Source organism: Gigantopelta aegis, chromosome 4 (genome assembly GCF_016097555.1).
Source record: "Gigantopelta aegis isolate Gae_Host chromosome 4, Gae_host_genome, whole genome shotgun sequence".
NCBI classification, from domain to species: domain Eukaryota; kingdom Metazoa; phylum Mollusca; class Gastropoda; order Neomphalida; family Peltospiridae; genus Gigantopelta; species Gigantopelta aegis.
In genome coordinates this window covers 58,521,282-58,543,031 of record NC_054702.1, presented here as the reverse complement: position 1 = coordinate 58,543,031, position 21,750 = coordinate 58,521,282, and the positions used below count along the sequence as shown (strand labels likewise).

Sequence of the window (21,750 nt, the reverse complement as noted above, 5' to 3'; positions counted from 1 at the left end):
ATACGCATGCCCCCAATGGTGCGGTAAACAAAACGGACGTCAACCTGGAATTACTTCTTTGCCTTGTTTCTTACAGTTAACACTGTATTGTTAACGGCAAGATGTTAGGTAAAATAATATAATATTATATATATCATGTAAAACGCTTTGAGGCGAAATCTAATTGACACTTAGAATGGAAGAAATATACCGTACGTTAAAGGGACATTCCTGAGTTTGCTGCATTGTAAGAAGTTTCAGACAAATAAAATATCTCTACGATTAAACTTACATATTAAATATATTTTCGTGTTTAGAATATCAGTGTCTGTATATTCAATGTGTTTCTAGTCGTCTTAATATTTGTAAGAAGGCCATACTGGATTTTGTTTTCAAATAATTTCGTACGTACGAAAAAGAAAGAGGAAATAAAATGAAATTTAACCTAATACAAATATTAGAACGATCAGAAACACGTTTAATATAGAGCCACTAATATTTTATGCAGAAAAATATATTTGATATGTAATTACAATCGTTAAAATGTCTCTGTTAGTCGATAACATCTTAAAAATTGCAGCAAACTCAGGAATGTCCCTTTAAAGGGTCTGCCTTACGTTTGCAACTAAATTACACTTCAAATATTTGTGATTTGTTTAGAACATCGGTGTCTCTATATCCAATGTGTTTCTGATCTGTAGAAACTTAATCATCTATTTGTTTTTTATTTCCTAATATATAATTTTGTTCGTACATACGAAATTATTGGGTTTGAATTACTACAAACATTAGAACGACCAGAAATATATTGTATATTACAGACACCGATATTCTAACCAAGAAAATACAATGCATATGTAATAGTAGTCGTTACAAAAGGTTCTACTAGTCAGAAACATGTTACAAAAACAGCCAACTCAGGGTAGGCCTAGTTCCTTTAAAATAGCTAACTCTTGCAGATGATCGCAGTAATCGAGCAAATAGTACCGTACCGGCACTCTGTAATAATTACTGGCTCAAGACCACTATAATTAAAAGATAATCATTCCGAGGTAGACTAATCTGAAAAAAAATCATATACTAATCAAGGTTCTTGTTTTTGAAGCCCTAAAAGCTAATGAAGTACTTAATTAGGAAAACCCTAAATTAATGGTCATTTCCAATACACGAAATACACCATAATATGAATATAGTACCTTGCCTTTAATAATATACATGTATAGGTTTTAATTATAAGACGACTTCCAATTCTGACCTCATGCGTGAATCTAGAATTTGATGCAGGTGGGTGGGGGTGTGCTATAATGCATGCGTTTTAGCTGAAATTTTTTCAAACAAAACGGAGATTATCGTCATTATTATTATCATGCCCACCCCTAAATCTGCATTAGGACGTTACAAAATAATATATATTTCTTTAAACACCCGTTGGTGAGAACACCATGTTTTATTTTTGATAACACATAGTTGTTTACACACGTATGTGTGTTAACAATGTTAAGACATACGACTGGCTGCTCCTAGGTGATGACCAGGTCACCAATGCCATATATCATGTAAAACAAAAACAGCACGGTGAAAATCGATTACACTGTAACGTATAGATAACCTGGCAAGCATGTGTCTGTGACGCGTAAGGCAGCTACAAGTTCAAAGGGTTGTAAATATCTTTTAGTCGATAAAGATATTAAAATTTGCTTAAAACCTGGTTTTTGAGGATATGTTAGAAATAGAATAATACATTCGTGTCTGTTAGATACCATTTATCTCGCAACTTGTTTAAAAACGTATCAAACTCGCTTTCACTCGTTAGATACATTTTAAAACAACTCGTTGTGAGATAAATGGTATCTAACAGCCACTCATGTATTATTCTCTATATATATGCATCAAATGTACTGGATCAGGGATCATACCAATGAGCGCGCATTTACTGTATAAAGGATCATACCATGAATATAGTTCTACTGAAAATAATGCCATTTTCTTTATTTTATTGGATTGCCAGGTTGAAAGGGGACCCAATTCTCATAATTAAGGTGTGAAAACAGGGTTGATTCCTGCACCTAAAAGCGAATCCCTGTTTACTGAGGTTTAAAGACAGTTGCTTTCTTTTTTGGAACCCTCGAAGTAAACAGTGGTAATATTTATTTTTATTACAATGACATCACCGAGGGTACCGTCTTCTGCTGGGGTAGCAAGAATGAATGAATGAATGAATAAATGAATGAAAAAATTAATGATGTTGCAAGATTATTAAGATCTCGGATTACTTTGGAATTTTAAGGAATTGTTATTTCAATGGGAATGTTGGCAGCCATCTTGAAAAATAAAAACCATTTTAAATTTTAGTGGAGATATCTTTAAGTCATCAAGTAAGTTATTACAGTCAAAATACAATGCAATTAAAACATCATTTACTAAATATATCTTGTTTCAGCACACATATATGTGTATACTGTTAAAACAAATATACATGTGGCGGCCATATTTAATTTATGCAAATTAAGTCACTTTCCACCACCTACATCAATGTACATTTTTAACATGTTGTCTAGGCAATCTAATTAAAATTAGCTCCACTGGTTAATAACTATAGAGCTAATTTTAATCAGATTGTTGTCTAGGATGGCTTCGAGAATACATTACAACAAAAAGAAATTCTGTTGCAATTTGTTCTAGGTTATGCCTTTTTTAACCTTAGATTGACTGGACTATAGGGTAGGCGCTCTACCACTGAGTTACGTCTCGTTCCCTAATATAGCCCAGTGGTAAAGCGCTCGCTTGATGCGCGGTCGGTTTGGGATTCGATCCCTAGTCCATTGGGCCATTTCTCGCTCCAGCCAGTGCACCACGACTGGTACATCAAAGGCCGTGGTATGTGTTATCCTGTCTATGGGATGGTGCATATAAAAGATCCCTTGCTGCTAACTGAAAAGAGTAGCCCATAAAGTGGCGACAGCGGGTTTCCTTTCTCAATATATGTATGGTCCTTAACCTTATGTCCGACACCATATAATGTGTTGAGTGCGTCGTTATATAAAACACATAATTACGTTCCCTAATATGAGAAAGACAATGACAATGACAATGACAATTAATTTTATTATCATAAACTGTAGAATTACAGTATAGAGAAGAATATGGTACAGAAATATAATAACAAATTAAAATTGTCATTGTCTTTGGACACTGGTTAAATGGTAGTGCAGGGCGCACACTATTTAGTAAATTTAAAATGGCGGGCAATTTTTTTAATGTTGTCGTTGGAAGCTTTATTTTGTTAATAATGATGCAAGTACTTCAATCGGGATTTAGTGAGTACGGTAGGTTGTACATTTTTGGTTTGTGTGTCCATTTGTTGCACTATTTCGGTTGAGAAATGGTTGAAACATGGGGCCACACGTTTTGAATACCAGCGATATATAGGGTATGTAACAATATTCGGACGTAGAAAGATCCACACTTTCTATGTCCCTTCGGACTAGTTAAATTTTAGATTTTTTAAAATTATTTGTTTTAACATGTTAATATTAAACACACCTTCCGTGATCACAATTTCTGACCTCGTCAGTGGTTCTGCCCAAAACGGTCTCTTTTTTGACAGTGATGCTACATTTATACGACTGCTTATACATACAACAAAGTTTTAAGCATGCCGTCCTTGGCACACAATTTAACTGCTATTCAAGCTATTGAATAATAACAGGTTAATGTGACCGGAAAAACCCACTGTCGCCAAATGAGCTACTCCTACAGATTACTAGCAATGGATATCTTTTTTTTTTTTTCCACGTAAATATCCGACAGCCAGGACAGCACATACCACAACGTTTGGAACACTATAGTATTAACTGGATTAGAGAACAGTTTGTTCTCCGACTAACTTTTCTCGTGTAAGAAAACTGTATAATATACATATATGTATCTGTTATATATGCATGCGTTACCCAAAATAAGTATCACATGAATAGAAAAGCCAAATCCGTTTTGTTGGAACAATGGTTCGCGTTACAAACCTTTCAAACACGTTGGCTCGGTGATCGCCTAAACACAAAAGATGGCGCTAATTTCTTAAAGCGACACGTTGCGGCAGACTGCTCCTATCACAACCTCCCCAATACTGGCGGATTACCAACGGCGAATCACCGATATCCGCTTACAGATTAACAACTTCTGAAAGTCGGGGAAAAAACTAACCGTGCCATAGTAGCCGGTGTTTTGTTTAACAGGCTGTTTGTCATGATGGCTGTCTTAATGTTTAATATTGGGTGTCGAATTTTAAGAAAAGTACTGTTATTAGGCTAAGAGATTTTGGCCTGTCAAAGAGTGTATAGTGCGCGAAGAAGGACTATTCATTAAAATCGTTCAGTTTTGATAAAACGCCAAGATCGGCACAGAGGAGCAGATTTAGCATGTGAAGACAACAGGTATGTATTCATAATATGCATTTTAAAAACCTTTATATATTAACTGGAAACAATAACAAGGTCGTAGATAACGGGGGAGGGCAGGGGGAACAGTTGCCCTCTAGACTTTTTTTTATTTTTTTTTATTTTTTTTATTTTTTAATAATTTAGAGGCGGGGGTTTGGGGTGTACTGCTCCCGTCTCTTCTTATGTATTTTCGGTTAAGAAAGCCCTGATTAAATTGTTACCTATTGGTGCGTATATATAAAAGTTTCATAAATTTAATTAGTTGCTGGAAGTTTACAAATTGGTGGGTACAAAAAGGTTTTATAAACTGGTGGATAGAAAAGATGTTAACTGGTTTATATATAAATATATATATATATATATATATATATATATATATATATATATATATATATTATATTGGTTATTAGAAGAATCAAAACTGTTTTACTTTGGAGGGTAAACTTGTTCTTTATAATTTTGTTTATTGGCGAGTTGTAAAAAAATAAAAAATTCTTCGTTTATGCTTATTGAAGTACACATGTAATATAACCTCTACATTAACGTATAATTAATATGTAGACATATTTATAGTAGACTGTAGCCTTTTCGGACAGGACAGCAGAGCACATACCACATATTTAATATGTGTGGCAATACCACTGGATGGTACGCAAAATATCCCAGTGGTTCTACCATTGTAGATCGATTCTACGATCTATCACATCTCATTAAAATTTTGTTTACATTCTATGTTTCGGGGCAGCCAGCAATTAGAATGCGCTTACGTCCACCATAGGTTCAAGCACATATGTCGTGGGCACCCTTCCAAGATTCCCCGGATAGCGCTGCCCAAGACAAAACAAAAGTTTTAACATCTTAATGATGAACGTAAACAAGCAATGGGCCCCAAGAAAGTTTCGTATCCCTTAATTTCAAGGGCCATAACTCTATAAAAAGTAACCAAATCGCCATGAAAGTCAAACTTCATCTGTAACTGTAGACCATTGGGCTATTTTTTGTTGCAGCCAGTGCACAGCGACTGGTATATCAAAGGCCGTGGTATGTGCTATCATGTCTGTGGCATGGTGCATATAAACGATCCTTTGTTACTAATGAAAAAAATGTAGCGGGTTTCCACTCTAAAACTATATGCCAAAATTACCAAATGTTTGACATCCAATAGCCGATGATTAATAAGATAATGTGCTCTAGTGGTGTCGTTAAACAAAACAAACTTTAACTGTAACCGTACATGAAAGAGTTATGCACAAAATGTTAGCTTAATATATTAAGGCATTGCGGAATAAAAAAGTTTGGGGAAATTACATGTTGGACAGACTAACAGACGGACAAACAGACAAATAGACGGACGGATGAACACACAGACAGATACACGAAAAGAAAACCTATAATTCCTTCCGGTTGGATGCTTGGGGACTAATAATGACTAGCGTGCATGCGTGCGTGCGTGCGTGCGAGCGAGCTTGCGTGCCGTCTCGAAATAAACCTGTTTACAAACTATACCAACACAATGAACACAAACTAATATTATACAGTAATATTTATTAATCAGTACTCAAAGTACAAAATACATGTTGTTATCAATCTTGTTATCAAGATTTTATGGGCAGGTTTAACACAGCGTATATGTAGGAGCACTTCCCGTTCTGATAAATAATTTAGTATTTAAAAACTCTTCTGAGAGTTACATTAATTCAGTATCATTCAAACAATGGAACATTTCATAGGCGCGGGAAAAGGGATGGGGTGGGGGTGGGGTCTCCCCCTACTTGTGTTGGAAATTGGTTGGAATTCCATCATCGATTATCGCTTGTAATCGATTAGATCCAACCGATCAACTTTCGATTACACTATCGTTCTGAATTATATGAACATAAGGATGATTTGATTCGTAAGGACCATGCATTTACTGTTAGGTTTACCAAGATTTAAACTTTACCTTTAATAACTATTTGACATCTTTTTTCTTTATGTACGCATGGAAACAAATCCCAATCTCAACATATTTAAATCAATTCCATCATCTAAACTGGAGATACAAATAGAGTTTAGTGCTGGGGTGTTGTTAAACATTCATTCATTCATCCATCCATTTTACCGGTTTCGGTGGCATCGTGGTTAGGCCATCGGTCTACAGGCTGGTAGGTACTGGGTTCGGAGGCATGGGATTTTTAATCCAGATACCGACTCCAAACCCTGAGTGAGTGCTCCGCAAGGCTCAATGGGTAGGTGTAAACCACTTGCACCGACCAGTGATCCATAACTGGTTCAACAAAGGCCATGGTTTGTGCTATCCTGCCTGTGGGAAGCGCAAATAAAAGATCCCTTGCTGCTAATCGGAAAGAGTAGCTCATGTAGTGGCGACAGCGGGTTTCCTCTCAATATCTGTGTGGTCCTTAACAATATGTCTGACGCCATATAACCGTAAATAAAATGTGTTGAGTGCATCGTTAAATAAAGCATTTCTTTCTTTCTTTCATCCATCCATTCATTAATTCATTACAGTTAACATTTTCACAAACAATCGATTATAGATTTCATAATTGATCATCACATCAGTAGAGCCAAACCGATCAATTTTCGATTTTAATCGATCATTGGAACATTACTACCCTTACTCTAAAGATAATGTATTGCCCCTCCCCCACCCTAACTGTAAGGCGAATTAATATGTAACTGGCCCGACACTCCAGCTGCTGGCAAATTCTGATGCCTAATAAGCTATTCACAAATGTTTCATAAATGCCACGCATTTATTACGTTACGTCATAAATGCACGACTTATCGGTTTAGAATTCAGCAAAATTATGATTAATTCGTTGTACGCCGAGATTCAGTTATTAAAACATTTAGGCATTATATACATTAATTAACAATAGAAATTATACAACGTGACCGTGCTTTGGATTATTTACGATAAGCACCTGCGTCATTTTATGTCTAGTAATATTTATATATGACATAGATTTCGTATTATGAAATGCATTGTAACGTCCTTTTCAGCCGACACAATTATAAGCATATACCAAATACTTTAGTGTAATGATCGTGAAGCATTGGTTGGAATGGGAAATGAACATTATCATTCATATCGCAAATCAATGAAAAACACCAATTACCAGAGGAATATAGATACAGTAACTCCAGCGCCCTTCAAGTTTATCCTAATGGAACTTGTAACTATATTTCTTGTTAGTTTGCATACCAAATGAAACAGAACGAAACCCAGGCTTGCTAATAAGTGCAAAATCTACGTAATCTATTCAATGTCACTAACCCAGTATTACCAATCATAAAATTGCAAGGCGGGTTTGAAACATTAGTGTTAATTAACATTAACAATTCATTAAAACTAAAGAGAGTAAGGCAACAAACAAAAAGTCGGTCTCTAAACCAAAGTTCCAGAATTAATGCGGCGATGTGGCTTTCTTTTTTTTAAAGCGTCGATTGCACAGAAAATGTGGGCATATTTAGGGTTGTTGTTTTTTACGTCCTCCTCATCTGCTTTTGTCCATCCTCAATGGCCATGGTGCCCACTCCGTTGCCTTGGTACCCTATATATTTTCCTTTACATGTTCCATATACGTAGTCAAGGCAATTTTTATGACTTCGACTTTGACCGAAAATATTTTTGAAACAAGCCATACTTACTCAGAATACTAGTAACTAGACCTGTTTTAGAGTGAAATGTTCCAAGCGAGCATATAGAGCAAGATCTATATGCTGGCTTGGACCATTAGCTGTCTTTAATTTTCAGCAAAAATCGACGCGACTGTCAAAATCGACGCGCGCCCTGACCAGAAACCAGACATTTATTTTGTTTGGCCTTATAGCTGGTGTACTGCCAAACTTAGGAAAATATATAAAAATTAGAACTATGATGCTTGTCAACGATATAGGTTGCATACACTGTGTGTGTGTGTGTGTGTGTGTGTGTGTGTGTGTGTGTGCGCGCGCGCGATGTGTGTATGTGTGTGTGTGAGTGATGTGGTGTGTGTGAGTGATGTGGTGTGAGAAAGTGATGTGGTGTGTGTGTGTTTGTGTGTGTGTGTGTATGTGTGTGATGTGTATGTGTGTGATGTGTGTGTGTGAGTGATGTGGTGTATGTGTGAGTAATGTGGTGTGTGTGTGTGTGTGTGATGTGTGTGTGTGTGTGTGTGTGTGTGTGTGAGATAGTGATGTGGTGTGTGTGTGTGTGTGTGTGTGTGTGTGTGTTAACTAAAGGCTCATACAAACTGGATGCGGCGCGTGCGTGCGGTCCGCGTGTTGCGTCTACGGCTTGCGTTTTGGGCATGTACATCATATACGATCATTTCATTACGGTGGCCACATGCGTGTTCCAACACATGCATCCAATCTAGATTCTCTCATTTCAACAATTTTTGAATATTTGTTTTTAGCCAGACCGCACGCACGGACGCACCGTATCCAGTCTATATTAGCCTAAACAGACGTAGTTTAACACGAAACGACGTTTTGTGATGCATGTCTAGTGCTCTTCTCAATACACGTTTTAAAAGATATGTTTGTTATCAAGATCATTGTTTATACCTGTATAGAAATACTGCATTGAGAAGAACCGTTATACTGGTATGTGTATCATCAGTACTTCACGATACGACAAACGGCTCATGATGTTCTATCGTGGTTTAGTAAGTCGAAATAGATAAACGATACTGAAACTATTTTAAAGAAACAAATTGGCGGGGATTTTTTCATAAACAACTCATATAACTATAATTAAATAATTAATATATTTCATGTATCGTCTCGGTATGTGTTATGACGCGGTATGTATTTTGGCGTGCCATCTTTAAATAGCAATTGTGCGTCATCAAAGAAAAACTATGACGTCAAACGCAGACGTTTTTGTTGACCGAAGTATTTTTTATTGATAAGAATAAAGCAATGTTTACAATTTGCCAGTTTGTGGTAAGTATAAACAATTAAAAATACTGTGTACCTAAGAGTACTATTTTCCGTAATGCACTTTTTTAACATACATAAACATGCCTCTATCTCCAAATTTTTACAATGAATTTTACTTACATGCTGAACGAAACACTGTCGTCTGCTACTAGTGAAATAAACACAAGACCATTAGACCACCCCTACATCAGTCTATTTCTCTGGTAGTCTGAATGAGTCCCCTGTCCTTATTTTACGTGCATTTCATACGATTATATTGGGTCAGGATTAAATGACGTTCAAGTGCATATTACTACGAAAGAGCATTAGGGCCACTCCGTATTATATCTCGAGATCTCGAGATAACAAGTCGAGATCTCGAGATAGTAAAGCGAGATCTCGAGATAATAAGTCGAGATCTCGAGATAATAAGTCGAGATCTCGAGATAATAAGGCGAGATCTCGAGATAATAAATGGAGATCTCGAGATAATAATTATTATCATAAAGACTTCGTAGGTGTATTGTAGCTGCTGAGCCGCTTCATTATCTCGAGATCTCGCTTTACTATCTCGAGATCTCGCTTTACTATCTCGAGATCTCGACTTGTTATCTCGAGATCTCGCTTTATTATCTCGAGATCTCGCTTTACTATCTCGAGATCTCGACTTGTTATCTCGAGATCTCGAGATATAATACTACTTTTTCTTAGTACGGAGTGGCCCTAATGCTCTTTCGTATATTACACCTTAAAATAATATCTATTTCACATGAAATGTAAAGTGGACATTGTTTTGAATAATACTAATAATAAACAAACAAAAAAACGTATCGAATGGCTGTTAAATTTACTCCCACCCTATCAATGTACAAGTAGTGACTATGTTTGCACTGGGCTATATTGTTTACGTGTGATAATCTGGTTAAAATGTATTTTAATTGTGTTATTTTTGACGTGTATTATTAATATGGAATTTATGGACCACCACACATCGTTTCCAGTTGTTTGGAGTTGTTTTTCTTGAATATTGGTCATTCACAAGTTATCTGGATGTTCCGCGTCAAAATACATACCGCATCAAAAAGGTTAGAATATTACAGTATACAGGGCCGTAGCTAGCAGGGGGGCAAGGGGGGCAGTTGCCCCCCCCCCCCCCTAAAAAATTCGGAAAGCATTATAGAAACTTTTAAGACTATTATCTACTCAGTTGCCCCCCCCCCCCCCCCCAAAAAAAAAAAAAAATCCTAGATACGGCCCTGGTATGCACATGCAAGCTAAAACTAAAACTAAAAATCTCACTATATATTGAATTTAATGTTTATATTTTAATGATATATATATATTAGGTTATGTCTCTGTAAATAATAATAATTAAAAAAAAAGACATCGTTATTTTTACACTACGCGTTTGTAATTCACTGTTGAGTTTTATGCCAGTGATTAAACAAGGTGCCGAGGTGTCTACAAAGAGTCGTTTCCTCACCAGCAGTCTCGCTTTGCATTGTGGGAATACACCTTAAACTTAACAGATAGGTGAATGGATGGATGGATGGATTGATTAAATGGATTGGATGAATGGATGGATAGATGGGTGAATGGATGGATGGATTGGATCGATGGATAGGATGGATTGATTGATTGATTGATTAAATGGATTGGATGAATGGATGGTTTGATGGATGGATGGATTGGATCGATGGATAGGATGGATGGATTGATTAAATGGATTGGATGAATGAATGGGTTGATGGGTGAATGGATGGATGGATTGGATCGATGGATAGGATGGATGGATTGATTAAATGGATTGGATGAATGGATGGATAGATGGGTGAATGGATGGATGGATTGGATCGATGGATAGGATGGATTGATTGATTGATTAAATGGATTGGATGAATGGATGGTTTGATGGATGGATGGATTGGATCGATGGATAGGATGGATGGATTGATTAAATGGATTGGATGAATGAATGGGTTGATGGGTGGATGGATGGATGGATGGATGGGATCGATGGATAGGATGGATGGATTAATTAAATAGATTGGATGAATGGATGGATGGATGGATTGGATCGATGGATACGATAGATGGATTGATTAAATGGATTGGATGAATGGATGGATGGATTGGATCGATGGATGGATGGATGGATGGATTAAATGGATTGGATCGATTGATTAAATGGATTGGATTGATGGATTGGATCGATGGATCGATCGATGGATAGGATGGATGGATGGATGGATGGATGGATTGGATTTGTTAAATTGGTTGGATGGATGGATGGATTGATGGATGGATTGGATCGATGGATGGGATAGATGGATTAAATGGATTGGATGGATGGATCGATGGATGAATGGGATGAATGGGATGGATGGATGGATCGAAGGATGGGATGGATGGATTGATTGAAGGATTGGATGGTGGGTGGATGGATGGATGGATGGATGGATGGATGGATGGGTAGGCAGTCAGGCAAACAAAGACAGGCAGACAGGCAGGCAGACAGAGATACATCATGATTGTCTGTGTGTATATACACGTCTTTGGGGCTGTGGTTGTGTGGTTGTGTGTGTTATATTACAATAAAGAAACAATTTCATAAGGCAGCAGTTAGCAACAAGAAGAACAATCGTACTGAATTGTCCATAAACAGTGTATAACGCGGTTTGCATTGCTGTGGTTGTAAAATCTATACTTAGTTTAACGTATTTCATATATATTATATTTAAATCCTAACAAGGTCTATCACACTTTAAGTGACTAAACAAAACATGCATGTATGTATACCTAGCGGTCTCGCTGCGACGTTTATCTCAGTGCCGAGTCACACGAGGAATGGAGTAACTTGATGCCTGTGTTCTCACAAAAGAACGACCTTCCTACAAATGAGGGCTAACTGTAACGACTACGAGATAATTGGCACGATCAATTTGGTCTACTCTGTCAACTGTGTCCCTTAATACATTTGTCACAACACCACAGCATTCGCTGTGAATATGTATGCAGAAATGCATATAAGTTGGTGTTTGTTAATTATAGTTTGAAAAAAATGGGGTACGTAGGCTGTTAGGGAAAGTAATATCAGGTTCTGAAGATCGTTGGGTAGAATTAACCATTCAGTTTTAGTTTAGGTTACATAAAATATATTTGGTGAACGTCCGCTCCCACTCGAAAAAGCACTACGAACGATGTTTTGTTTTGTAACCATATGTTTTCAAATTGCAATCCACTATCATGATCAACATGACTCTTTCAAAACTAACCCCTTGCTGATAATCGGAAGAGTAGCCCATGTAGTGGCGACAGCGGGTTTCCTCTCAAAATCTGTGTGGTCCTTAACCATATGTCTGACGCCATATAACCGTAAATAAAATGTGTTGAGTGCGTCGTTAAATAAAACATTTCTTTCTTTCTTTCAAAACTAAGGGTATTGTAAACAAAAATTTGCTAAACAATGCATTTTATCTCATATATGACATCTGAAAAGTAAATAGCATCATAAAATATTGAAAATAACAATTTCCCGTGGTGAGAGTTGTGCCTTGTACACTTTAAAACAAAAATAAAAACCTCCCTCACTCCCACGTTTTGAGTGGCAAAGGGTTGCATTTTATGTGACCTCCCTTATTAAAACAAAATCAGGGCTGTTTCTAGCAAGAATTATCTCGGGGAAGAGCAGTAAAACAAATATCATGACAAGTCATATCCTATTTTCACCTCTTCAAGTTACAGACTTGAATATATTTATTTCTCGAATAAAGTCCAAGATCGATCTGTACTAACTTTTTTGGACATGATGCTTATTTATACTAAATATCACATTATCAAATTATAATACATGCCATCATATTGCAGATGTTTTAACGTTACATTTTACTTAACCACTACCATATCTTGCATGTTTTAACATGCCATTATAAAGACAGATATGTATATGAGAAAATGATGTTTTAATGTCTAGAGATGTTATTTTTTAGTGTAGTGTACGAACCATGGTCAAAACGGGCAAATCTTGAATGAAACCCATCACCATATTGCTACTGTGTTTTTTAATCTGTTGACGTATTCCATCATTGTTTTTACTGCCACTGAGGCTTTAGGACTAAGGAAATTGACTATGCTTTAGCAAAGTTAATACCAATTTTATATTGATTTGATTCCATTTAATGGCAAATGAGTGACAGTAAAACTATCAATATACGTAGAAAAATCGCAAACTGTTCGATCGTCGTTTTAACACCACCACGTATAAAACGCTCCCCACCCCGGAAAATATATTGAAACAAAAGAAGAAAATTTGCTTCGGCAGGGAGGGGTTTATGTCCCCAAAACCCTCCCCTGCACACGCGCCTGTAAGTTATGATATAATGTGACTTCCGGAAATTTGCGAGTAAAATATGATTTTACTAAATCACGTGCTATCAAAGGTCCAATAAGATTCTTTCGTACAAATGTTTTTGGATTAGAATTCAGGTTTTTTAAAAATAACTTGTGCTTGAAAACGCTTTGTGGAATAATTACACCCTGCACAACCGCATGCCACATTCCAAAATGATGTAAATAAAGATAGGCCCGTTTCTTGACCTCAAAGAGGAATTACTGGTGTTTTCTTTAAAAAAACATGTAAGAAACAGACAATTGCAATTTACTGTTAATTACAGTCATGTACCTGTAGTTTCTTACACAGTCATGGAGGGTCTTTTTTTTTTTAAACACAGTGAATTACTCCTGGCCTTGCCACGAGTTCATGGCTTAACATGATTTCACGGTGTTTGACTTCGTGTTTTACAAATCGCAGGTTTCGTGTGTTTGAAAACCGTTTCAGCCAGAAATTATCACCATGGCTGGCCGGTGACATTAAACAGGTTTAGTATTTAGCATATAAGCCTACCCCATGCCAATGGTGGATTGCACAAAACCCCACCGGTAAGATCGAAGCACCAATGCGTAGGCCCAGGTTCGCAGAGGTCTTGTTTGGTCATCGTATATTTAATTAATACACACACACGCGGAGTGTAGGGCTTTCGGTGGCCGTGCGCAGCCGACTATTCTTGATGCGCTTTATTAACACACAAGATAAGCATATTGTGTGGTAGTTTGTTTCTAAAAAAACTAAGTTAATGGATTAGCTCGTTTCGTGAATAGAAATACAAGATCAGTGTTAACCGGACCAGACAAATTAATGCCGTGAGTATTAGCGACGCAATAGAAACGTGTACACATTAGATCGTGTACGTGCACGTGTACGTTAACTGGAGCTTCGTGTTGTTAGCAATATTTCACTGGTTTATGAACCATTTGGGTATTTAATAACTTGACTACAATAGTAATAGTAATCTTTATATTTCAGAATTCAATTTTAGTAAAGTTAATTTCATACATACATACATACATAACATACACACACAGCTCACCCCCCCCCCCCCCCACACACACACACATCCATACATGCATGCATACGTAAGTGGAAGAGGAAATCGAGTGACGTCACTCTTTCAGCTTTGTGGTATAGCGCCAGCCAAGTGTGCAATAGGTTGAACGATCAACTCAGTTGGACCACTGGGTTCAAAACAGTTTACACTTCCGAGGAACATCACATTTAATGAGCTCTCTGTGGGACAAAATATCACTTGCTTTTTATGCAGGCGCAGCGGATTTCTTTCACGACACTCATGACCCATGTAAGCTTATCACAATTGTTCTGTTTGGCATCTAGTGTTAAGGAAACAAAATATTGGTTTGTTGCTAAACTAGCATTCGCTTTCTTTTGTTGAAATATCATTATAACTCATACTTTATATATTGCAGATCACTGATCCAGACTGAAAGCTGAATCCTTCAAAGATTGTTCTTCGGCCTTATCTGGCATTATGGAAATTAACCTACGCGCAGATCAGACTCATCACAAAAGGAAAGTCATACCCACTGTGTAATGCACTGCCATGGCCCACGTCATAGATCGACTGAGAGTCCGTGGTGTGTCTGCTACAGGGTTTACCAGTTTACCCGCATACGCCAGCAAACATTCTCACGTCTGCGAAAACATACCGCCATCGAGATCGAAAACCGACGTCGAGAAAAAGGGTCGCCAGGTCTGGAAGACTGGTGACGGCACCAGACACGATATAAGCGGGCTGGGGTTCTCGTCTGCGTCGCGAAGAATGGAACACATGCAGCGCGTGAGGGCTGCCTACAATGGCCTGTCCACCATGGACTCCAGCGTGGGACCCCCGAGTGTTCAGTTCATTCTGCAGGGAAAGAACATGAAGCGCGATTCTACCTCAAGTCACAGGCTGATGATGAGCACGGGACTCACGGGAAACGCGTCAGACATCGTGTCAGCCAAGTCGGACAGCGGGGTGTTTGTCGCTCCAAACATGAAGGTCAGAAAAGCTAAAAGCGAACCCCCTGGTGAGATTCATGGCAAAGACAAAAAACGCGAGGTTTCCGGTACCTCGATTCTCCCTTCGTTTCCCGCGACGTGTATTTCACTAGCTCCTCCATCAACTCCCATCTATTTAAATAACTACATGGCTTCCAAGTCGTTTCTGAAGGAATCATTTGAAATCATGGGACATAAGGTCAGAGGCGCCGGAGCAAACGATAAACCCAGCGTGGCACTTGCTAGCGAACCAGAGCAGCTGACGCCGAGACCGTCGAGAAAATGGACAAGGACATTATTCAAGGAGGGGTCGTCTGCACCAATGGCGGTGAGCGCCCAGTCTTTAAATCAATGCCTGCACGTGCAGCAGAGCAACAGGCAGCTTCACAACGACCTGGAACACGACGCCATCAAACTGAAACATTTCACTCAGTTCGTGCGCAATGACGGGAAGATAAATTACATCAACCCTTACCGACAGATGAAATCCAGAGAAAGGAAGCCACTAGTTCGGGTTACCATTCCAAATAAATATAACTTCAGTTCTGTCAACAGCTACGTTCATTTTAACAAGATCTACCCCCAGAGGCCATCTAACAGCAGCAAGATGAGTCATGTGCCCCAAATGTCTGGCTTCCCAACCCACTGCACGGACACTGTGATGCTCAGAATGATGGTGGAGATGAATCGACCAAAGTTTAACAAATCTCAGACGATGGATAAATATTCTGACATTGGCATGCAGCAGGATCTGGAAGAGTACCTCATGGTGCGATCTCCGTCTACTGTTAGCAAACCGCCGTCGACAAACAGCAAGAAGCAAGGTCGAGGTCAGAGCAGCAAGAGTCTGGTGAGCAACCAGGAAGCGGCTGTTGAGGAAGAGGTCACGTGCGTTTGGGCTGGAAACAATGTCCAAGAGGATATGGATAACGCTGATAGTCCAGATCCCATGGATACAAACTGATCCGTTCCTGAATTATCATCACTGATAACAGTGTTGACATTGATCCGTTCCTGAATTACCATCACTGATGACAGTGTTGGCAGAACTTCGCCTTTCCAAATCCCATGGATACAAACTGATCCGTTCCTGAATTATCATCACTGATGACAGTGTTGACACTGACCCGTTCCTGAATTACCATCACTGATGACAGTGTTGACAGAACATCGTCTTTCCAAATCCCATGGATACAAACTGATTCGTTCCTGAATTATCATATTAATTGATGATAATGTTGACCGAACATCCTCTTTCCAAATCTCATGGATATAAACTGAACCGTTCTTAAATTATCATAATAATTGATGACAGTATTGTCAGAAGTTCGTCTTTCCATACTCTTTCACAAGCACAAAAACAGCCATAGAATATAAATATGAGTGTGTATGTATTATATGGATACGATTGTAATATTAGGCTAAAATGTTTTATCATTGTAAGCCTATATTTCATTTGTTAAATATTGAGATTATGAGAATGGCAAAATACTGTGAAGTTTGATCTTAACTTTTCTGAAAGCAAGCTAGTATATACTAAGCCTTGTGCAGTTTCTTTTGGACGTAAGTATACATATATTATCAGAAATTAAGATTCATATTTTAAGTGATATCCAAAATGCATTTAACACGTGTCGATCGATACATGTGTACCTTTGAAGAATGATTAATTGTACGCTTTGTTTTAAAAGTTTGTTTTAGAAATGGGTTTTATTTATTTGGATTCCGTTTTGATTTGTAACAGTGTCATTACAGATCACAAGTGTCGAAGGCGAGGGCCAGGGCGTGGGCTGGTGTAATCCATTGCCACCCAAACCAGTTCAAATTCAAATTGATATATATATATATATATATATATATATATATATATATATATATATATATATATATATACACCTCCCCCCTCCGTCGCTCTTATCTACCGACGTCTGTTGTGATGTACAAGTGTTTGTACAAGCGACTAATCTGCAACATACCGTATTTCCTCTAATAAGCTTCGGCCTCAAATAAGCGCCGGATCTGTAACACTTTGCAACAAAAAAAACGCCGGGGCTTTAATACGCGCCGGGCCTCCAATAAACGCCGGGAAAGACAGCCGGAAAATTATTACTCCCTGGCTTAATTTAGGCACTTTATGTAGACAAATAATATTGATTTGTTCATTGTTTTGTTAAAGTTTAAAGTTTTGTTACAGTTAAATAAATAAAATGGTAAGTTTGTAGTTTTTAGATTTAAGTTCTAAACTTTAAGCGCCGGGTCTGCGACAATTTATTAGAGGAAATACGGTAAGCCTATTAAACGTTTATACGTATGGGTTAAGTGGTATACTTATAGTATGAATACTGATGACTTGAACAATCCGTCTTACACTTAGAGTGGTATGTTATATGCATATCGCCTCATATATACATGTCAGTATTATATATGTTCTCCGTACTTCATTAATATTTATAACACATCCCTCTCAGTCATAATAATGTGTGTTTCATGAATATCTGTACCGCATGTCATACACATATCAGTGCATCCATTACATTCCATGTCAGAATTGTACGTGTTTGTCATATAATGTAATTGCATACATTCACGTCAGAATGTCAAGTGCACTTCATTAATATTTATAGCACATTCCATACATTCCCGTTGGAATTACATGTGCGCTTCATTGATATTTAAAACATATGCCAAACATTCCATAAAATGTTTGCCTGATTAATATTTGTAACTACATTCCGGACAAAGTAGACAATATGACACGTGTGCCTCATTAATATTTATTGAAATGAAATAAACTGAAAAACAGCATATTGTGTTCTGGTGTCTTGGGGGCGGGGGTAGGGTGTGGCGGGACGTAGCCCAGTGGCTAAAGCGTTCGCTTGATGCACGGTCGGTTTGGAATCGATCCCATTGGTTTATTTCTCGTTCCAGCCAGGGCACCACGACTTGTGTATCAAAGGTCGTGGTATGTGCTATCCTGTCTGTGGGATGGAGCATATAAAAGATCCCTTGCTACTAATGGAAAAATGTAGCGGATTTCCTCGGAGACTACATGTATATGTCAAAATTACAAAATGTTTGACATCCAGTAGACGATGATTAATAAATCAATGTGCTCTAGTGGTGTTGTTAAACAAAACAAACTTTCGTGTCTTTGGTTTACATATGTTATGTTTTAATTAATCTGAACTGAAAAAACCACACACAAACCACTGTTCAAATGTTGTGTGTACTATCGATGTATTTATCTGTAATGTATCCATTAGTTTGAGATATAAATAGTTCATAATCAGCTGTGCATATTATATAATGTGACAGCTGACTTATACAATAGATCGTCTGCAATGATAACAATTTTAAACACCACACTGCATGACAGTGTCTCAGAATGATGTTTGTTAGACGATAATCACAACCCATATTATTCAGTTCTTCATCCAATAAAGCATTTGTACAAGTTCGAATCCCCAAAAGTGTGAGGACGTTGCTCGATTTACTCACACAAACACACTCATCCCAAGTCCACCATAGAAAGATATCAATCAAACTCATGTTACAACAAAATAATAAGTACAAATGTATAGGCAAAGTCGTATATGTGAACAATAGTATCAAATAGACAGCTTCACACAGCCGTGACAGACAGTGGCGTAGCGTGGGCGGGGCCACCGTGGCCATCCCCCGGGCGCAAAATTGTGGACCGGTGGAAGGGACTCGGGGAGCTGGCAACCCACGCTACGCCACTGGTGACAGAATGCACCGAGGATCCAGTATGACACGCTTTATAAGTCTTTGTCTTTTCTGTTCCACTAACGTGACAATGTCAAGAACTATGTGTTCCAATAAATATATAGATGTTTGGTTTGTGTCTATTTGACTATTGTTTCCGTCTGACACAATAGTTCAACCATATAATTAAGGCCAATGGGTTATCCATTTGTACGTAAAGGCGTCGTATAAATTATGAGCTACAGCGATCTAGACATGTCTTTGGTACTGGTTGGGGACTAATTCACAAAGGTCTTTTAGGTTCTGTTAGCCAACAAAGCATCCTCTTTGCGAGTCTTTTAGCATTGCACTGCGAGATCGCAAAGTTGCGATAATTTAGTGCTACTACAACGGAAATGTTGCAATACCAGTTACTTTCCTTTCAATATTTGCCTTTGCTTGTTTCTTTGATTCTTCCTCGGATCTAGAATAGGGTCTTGAAAGTTTGTCCTTGCATAACGTTATGCCAAACCCTGGCTTCTCTGGAAGATCAATGAAGCCATTAGTTGGAAGAGGTTCGTCTGGAAACAGTCCTCCAAAATACGGCTTGATCTCGTCTGCTTTTGGACTGAGATTAATAAACTCGGCAAGCGGGCAATTTCTGTATGCATACTGTAGGTGATATGAATACACGCTGGATCCGTGTGGAATAACCATAACATCGTACGCCGATGCCATAGCAACAACTCGTCGCGCCTCTGTAATTCCACCCACCCAGGTAATGTCTGGCTGGATGATGTCCACACAGTTGGAACTGAGAAGCTGCTGGAAGCCATATCTGGTGTACTCGTGTTCACCCGTTGTTAACAGAACTTTGGAACCACGAAGAGACTTTCTCACTTCCTTGTAGCCATTGTAGTTGTCCGGGGGCAAGTATTCTTCAATCCACTTCAACCCGAGGGGTTCGAGTTCTCTCGCTAGTTTAACAGTATACGGAACACTGAGAGCCATGTAACAGTCCAACATAAGAGGGAAGTCGGGACCAACCTTTTCTCGCCATTCTCGGAAAAACGTTATATTCTTTTCGAACCCTTCATTTCCAGCGTCTGGTCCGTAGGGGCATGGAATCTTTGCCCCAACAAATCCAAACTCCTTAGCAACATCGGGTCGAGCTGTTGTTGAATACACGGGAAGTCGATCCTTCGTTTTTCCTCCAAGAAGAGCGTACACCGGTTCGTTTCGTAGTTTGCCCAGGAGATCCCACAGAGCAAGATCAACAGCGCTGATCGCCTGGATGGGTAAGCCCTTTCTGCCATAGTTGAGAGTAGATCGGAACATCTGGTCCCATATGAGTTCCACATCTCTGGGATCCTGGCCTTCCACAAAACGACTCAGGTGTCTTTCTACGATATAAGCCGCCGGCTCGCCTCCAATTGTGACACCAACGCCACAGGAACCGTCGTCCGCCTCCACTTCGACGACCACGGAACCGAGAGCGTTAATCCCCCAAGATGTCCGCGAAGAGGTGTACTCCGCGTACCCAGACATCGGGTTGGCGATGGGCGCGAGACCACCATCTATCCAGTGATCCTTACGGACGTCGTGGCAGTCCGAACCCTGGTTCCCGGAAACTGCAGCAACCGTTGTATACGCCCGTACAGCTTTAACGCGGGGGAAACTTCTGACCTGATTTTTGGTCGACATGATGATGTGGTAGTCTGCTCCCGAGTGTTGTTGTTGTTGTTGTTGTTGTTGTTTTTAAAGTGCCAACGCCTAAAATCAGTGTAGTAAGCAGAATCAGAAGACTGCTGAATTATGGGTTTAGCTGTATTAAGAGTCAGCAATACACGTCCCCTTCTGCTGATTAAGTTAAAAGTGGAGCAGGTCATGTACACGCGCAACGTTATCTTACTTATAATGTACTTACAGGTAAGCGTTCACCAAATCAGTTATCACTGGTGATAATGTTAACATGTTATAGAATTGATATATAACCTCAGCCAGTGCACCACGACTGGTATATCAAAGGCCGTGATATTTACTACCCTGTCTGTGGGATGGTGCATATAAAAGATTCCTTGCTGTTAATCGAAAAGAGTAGCCAGTTAAGTAGAGACAGCGGGTTTCCTCTCTCAATATCTGTGTGGTCCTTAACCATATGTCTGACGCCATATAACCGTACATAAAATGTGTTGAGTGCGTCGTTACATAAAACATGTCTTTCATTTCTTTGATATATAACCCTTTAAACCGCCATGTGCGAATATCCGCCACAGTCCCCTGCGCCAACTCCTACTTTGGCGATTCCGGCGCGGCCACTGACTT

At 38.7% G+C, this 21,750-nt stretch overlaps 3 protein-coding genes across 4 annotated transcripts in view; 1 reads left to right on the top strand and 2 right to left on the bottom strand.

Moving 5' to 3' along the window:
* LOC121370827 overlaps window positions 1-9,490 on the bottom strand; it is a 29,664-nt gene extending 20,174 nt beyond the window's left edge. Inside the window, exon 1 of the mRNA XM_041496318.1 lies at window positions 9,468-9,490. The gene's annotated coding sequence lies outside the window, so the exon portion shown is untranslated. The remainder of the gene's footprint in view (window positions 1-9,467) is intronic.
* Window positions 4,206-18,525, top strand: LOC121370828. 2 transcript variants are annotated; one of them, XM_041496319.1, is made up of 2 exons: window positions 4,206-4,409; window positions 15,147-18,525. In XM_041496319.1, exon 2 carries the CDS (start codon window positions 15,281-15,283, stop codon window positions 16,682-16,684), a length of 1,404 nt encoding a protein of 467 aa, XP_041352253.1. In that variant the 5' UTR covers window positions 4,206-4,409; window positions 15,147-15,280; the 3' UTR covers window positions 16,685-18,525. The 2 variants fall into 2 exon arrangements, with proteins under 2 accessions (XP_041352253.1, XP_041352254.1); XM_041496320.1 differs by lacking the exon at window positions 4,206-4,409 and adding an exon at window positions 14,450-14,525.
* A 330-nt stretch (window positions 18,526-18,855) lies between these two features.
* LOC121372185 (L-rhamnonate dehydratase-like) lies at window positions 18,856-21,310 on the bottom strand. Its single transcript, XM_041498468.1, has one exon. It carries the CDS (start codon window positions 21,127-21,129, stop codon window positions 19,831-19,833), a length of 1,299 nt encoding a protein of 432 aa, XP_041354402.1. The 5' UTR covers window positions 21,130-21,310; the 3' UTR covers window positions 18,856-19,830.
* Window positions 21,311-21,750: the final 440 nt, after the last annotated feature.

What these genes read in the sequence shown, in the direction of transcription:
- LOC121370828 (XM_041496319.1), top strand. Translation starts at nt 15,281, where the DNA reads ATGGCCCACGTCATAGATCGACTGAGAGTCCGTGGTGTGTCTGCTACA.
- LOC121372185 (XM_041498468.1), bottom strand. Translation starts at nt 21,129, where the DNA reads ATGTCGACCAAAAATCAGGTCAGAAGTTTCCCCCGCGTTAAAGCTGTA.